The following is a 5,000-nucleotide window of genomic DNA, read 5'->3' on the forward strand; positions in this document are numbered from 1 at the left end:
ATATCACAGTTACAATTCATTACCATGGCACAGCTAGTCTTCTTAAAAATTGACCCGTAGATATTCTCTAGAATTCAGGTCTGCCTACAATGATATAAAACAACAGTTTAATGTCTCCACTTAATTTACAGTTATAGTGTAATGTGCTTGTATGTCTCTTTGGGGGGGGGGGGGGGGGGGGGGGGGGGTGGGGGGTAGGAAAGTATAGGTGTAATGTACGCAATGCAACTGACAATATCTGTTATAAAACAATAAATACATTACTACAAGCGCCAGCATTATTTATTATACATTTATGTAAAACATTTGCTCTGATTGGCCATGAAACATTTGACATAATGTTACTCTATAGAAGTAAAAAGCCACACCCTCCAGGGTGAGATTATCCAGCAACTGGAATCATTAATTGACAATAGGTGATACTTTAAAAAAATCAGCATGTGTGTCAAAATGATGTGTGTATGGTAAACATAGATGTTAGGAAAATGTTGTTTGAGTGTTTAGATGCGGTTAGTAGTGTGTTACAGTGAAACTTTACATGAAATTGATTGATTTATTTAAAGCTAACAATAATTGGCAGCTTGGCAGGTATACTGGTATCTACATGTACCTTGTAACTATCACAGAAAAGTAATGTTTTAAACTTGTTAACTTTGAATCAATTTCATAATATTGAAATTTTCTTGTTACCTGGTACTTGTTTATGACAAAATATTGCTCAAGAAGAAATTTGGTTAAATTCTAATGCTTCGTTATACAGGTATATATCTAATAAATGTATGACATGCAGTATAATAAACAAATATTGCATGTTGTTGAGGGGAACATCAAACATTTTCACCCTTTGAAACACCATTGTCAAATGAGGCGCAAGCCAAGGTTAAAAATGGTTTTCTCAAGGTGAAAATTTCTGAAGTTACCCTCCATTACATGCACTAATAAACAGAATAAATTTTCATTGACCAATATTTTGTCAGAAATAATTCTTTGCTGTTTCTTTGTACTATATTTCTCGATATAGATACTGATGTACATGTGACCTATTGCCTTCAATTATCTGAGTACCCCTATAACACAAACAAACTACATGTACACACATATGTATAATTATATATATTCCTTTTAAGCCTGCCAGTAATTAATATAAAATGTAATTACCTTCTGATAGGCTCCGGAACCCTGAATTTACTGCACTTGTGTACAAGCAATGCTGCAGAGTCAACACTGATTTTATGTCCTGGGACACATAAACAGGTTTCGTGGCTCCCTCACAACTTTTCAGTGCCTAATAAAAAATCCATTATTGTGCTGAGCAATCTAGCTTATCAAGACAATGTTCACCTTGTATTCAATTGTGCACAAGAACTATTATGGAAACGTGCAACAATAAAAGAAGATAATTTGATTTTGGTGTACATGTATGAAATAGTTCATTTTATGAAAACCTTCACTGTTCAGATGAAAATAATCAAATGTACTGTATTTGTCAAAATTTATCTAAGGAACTGACACAACATTGACCCAGTGCTTTCAGAACATGTGGTCATTTAATAGATTATTAGATACCGTATACATCAAAAAGATGCAGAAACTCGCAGGTACAAACTGACAAACGCTCACAAGATTTAATACGAACTCCCCAAATTATTACTTGTTAGTTAAAATATATTCATTCATACAATATAAGTCAATTAATATTGAATTCTTTTTCTTCTTCTCACAGTTAAATTTATGGCAAGAGTAAATATAAAGTTTCTGGATCTGAAGTACAGTCACCTGTGCCTGAATTTTACAACGCTTTATTTTTTATTTTTATTTTAATTCTTTATTAGTTTATGTGATGTCATACTGTATGAATGGATTAGACAGACTTTCAAACAGCACATGTACAGTATGTTAGACTCCATACAATGTACATGTGTATTTGTACACACACACCTTCCATAGCACTTTCCTGATACCCCAACCAGAGGAAAATCATCCCCGCTTTTCTTAAGCCTTGCAATCTATAAAGGATAGAAAGAAAATCATGCAAACATTTCTTTTTTCTATTAGAAATTAATTAATGTGATTACAGATAAACTGGATTAACACAATTTTAACCAGTATAAAAGGGCCAGTGTAAACATACTTCAACAATGAGCATGGACTATTTACAAGCACATGATAGTATATCTATAACAGGTTACTTGGACTTTTGAGGTAAAGATAGCAGTCATGTATTCTGCAGTAAGAAGGTAGGATGTTCAGTTTTAAGTGTTCAGAAATGATTATATACCTGTTCCGCATGTTCTTCATTTTTCTCAATCCCATCCACTTGGAGAAGATTCTTGGCTACCCCTAGACAAGGCACACCTAACAGAATTCCTAGGTGACTGGCAGACCCGACTCCTACTCAGAATAATACGACCAAAGATATTATACAATTATTAATATTTTTTAGGTCAATATGATGCTTAACTACCTGAGAGTACAATTTTCAACAACTCCACAGGGTGAGGTGAATATTATATGCCATGACTGGCTAAAAGCATCATATCCACTAAGAAAATGTAAATAATCGTTTTTTTAATTATATGAATAAATAATTTAAAACATCAAAACCAGCTACTAGAACCTTCAAAATGATATCTGTTTGGCCATCTATTTTACAGCAAGGTGCAAGCCCAAGTCAAAAGTGATTAGAGATGCCACTTTTGTTTACAACATTACTGAATAATTCAAAACCGATAACTGGCTACTAAAGCTTGCCAGAAAATACTCGATTGGCCATATTTGTTTACACCTATAGTTTGGGTCATTTAATAAACTGAATTATTATATAAATGATTGAATATTCATTTCCAAATGCCTTCAACATGTTCAAGTATTCTTGTAGAGCAGATTGAAAGTTGGTATTATAATATATAAAACTTCTTGGATTGCACAGCAGTTGAATTAGAAAGTTTTACTGTGATTGCTTTGTAAAACTTGCATACCTCTATGGTGCATTATTCCATTTCCATCTACCATGATCACCTGCAGAATAAATATCAAAATAACACTTAGTCTATCTTTTTTTTTTATAAAATCAAAGTCATCCTTCTTGGACAACACTACAGTGAAACATGTTATACAGAAGTGCTGGAGACAGTGATTTTTTCCAGTACTTTGGTACCGGGGCCCTTACAATTGGGAAAATTAGCAACAAACAAGAAAATTGGGAAATTCATTTTTAATGAAAATTTGTGATATTCATCAATCATGCATTTAGAATGAAGTATCTTAAAGGTATGATTAATATATAACAACCATTATTCCTATCTAAAAATTCCAGTACATTGACAGTGCCACTGTACCAGGTTTTCAACACCAAAAGTGCCATAATAGATCAAGTGTACACAATATAAACATTTTGTTTGCATACTACATCATATGAAGAATTTTTGGAATTTGGGAAAATTTCGGACAAATCAGCCCCCCCCCCCCCCCCCCCCCCCCCCCCCCCCCCCCCCCCACAGAAAAAACAGTGGGAGATGAACAGTTTTGATTCGTTATATTATGTAATCATTATATCAAACAAGGTCATGATACTGTATGTTTTAAAACTACAGGCAAAATCACTTTGCTATAAGTGTGAATTCATTATTTATAAGCGTGTTCGCTATAACCGTGCTTTACTGTAATGTTCACCTGAGTCACCTTTATTATAAGTATACAGTAAGTTCACTGTGTCACCATCAAGATCTTGGACTATAATTCATTTACTATACAAGTATCAAATGATGATTAACCCTATGAAATTTGTTCAAAAGAATTTTAAAGAATAAGGACAGCATGTATTTTTCAGTGAACAGAAAATGAAGTGGGTAAAATCTTTACCTGTGGAGTATACTGAGGTTTGTTTTTCTTACTGTGTCATACAATTGGACCATAACTCCACCTCTCTGAAGGCCAGAAATCCTGCAATGTATGGGCTGTGTAAGCTTTACCATTTGGTAGTCCTCATAAACCACCTGTTCAAAGAGACCACCGAATATAATATATTATGTATACACCTCAAGGGGTTTTGTAATCAGTCAATTATACTAAATTTAGTGACCAAAAATTTAACATTGCACAAAGCACATAAATTGTAAATCAATCATTGTTTTACATGTACATGTATTTGTAATAGCCAATATCGATACTAGACAGTCTTGTGCATATAAACATATATACATGTATGTAAAATCATGTGTGTAATTATGTGTTATGTCATTTTATACAGCAAATAATTTTACGTACATGTACATGCACTAGCTCTCTGGGAAACATGTTGATAAATGTATGTTCCTATCTCCTAGGCCATTTTACTTTTAAAATTCCTGTATTTGTAGAAGTAATTATCTGGTAAGACAATGGTGAACATCAATACACTCCATACACTTCTTTAGAATTGTACATTTTCATTGAATTATTTATCAAATATAAACATGAAGTAGATTGTGTTCCTAATATTTATGAAAGTCTTCTCTGCCATGTAATACATAAATATACTGATGGCATACAAATATTTATAACATAGTTATAGCTTTTCTGTAATTTCAAGGGCAATAACTCTTCCTGTTTTGCTGCACAATTCTGAGCACTACTTGTTTGGTGCAGTCTATAAAATAATCAGAAAAGTTTTGATGTTGTGTAAAGAATTATAAATTGTTTGAATTATTCATATACATATATGCAGAATTAGCTACATGTAACTGTTCATATTAAATCCTTGTTTTTTGCTTGTTTGAAGTTGATGTGATCCTATAATATGATTATCATTTAGAACATTAATAAATCATTAACAAGATGTGTTTGTGAAACACAAATGCCCCCGATAATGGCCAATTCCGAAGATGGCCAAGGTCACAAGGGCAAATATCTTGGTACCAGTAGAAAGATCTTGTCAAAAGAAATGTTCATGTACAATATTAAAACTCTAATATTTACCATTTAGAAGTTATGACCAATGTAAAAAAAAAATTAAAAGTAGG

The 5,000-nt window shown here is 32.8% G+C and overlaps 1 protein-coding gene across 1 annotated transcript in view; it reads right to left on the minus strand.

Annotated features, from left to right (window-relative positions):
* Positions 1-5,000, minus strand: part of LOC125679471 (endonuclease V-like) — a 15,524-nt gene that overhangs the window by 2,633 nt on the left and 7,891 nt on the right. Inside the window, 8 exon segments of the mRNA XM_056157109.1 lie at positions 1-86; positions 1,160-1,287; positions 1,940-2,006; positions 2,279-2,391; positions 2,979-3,018; positions 3,862-3,892; positions 3,894-3,958; positions 3,960-3,995. The exon segment at positions 1-86 is cut by the window's left edge and continues 2,633 nt beyond it. Of these exon segments, the coding sequence (XP_056013084.1) occupies positions 75-86; positions 1,160-1,287; positions 1,940-2,006; positions 2,279-2,391; positions 2,979-3,018; positions 3,862-3,892; positions 3,894-3,958; positions 3,960-3,995 (492 nt within the window). The 3' untranslated portion in view covers positions 1-74.

The sequence above is a fragment of the Ostrea edulis genome, chromosome 2 (genome assembly GCF_947568905.1).
Source record: "Ostrea edulis chromosome 2, xbOstEdul1.1, whole genome shotgun sequence".
In the NCBI taxonomy this organism is placed as follows: domain Eukaryota; kingdom Metazoa; phylum Mollusca; class Bivalvia; order Ostreida; family Ostreidae; genus Ostrea; species Ostrea edulis.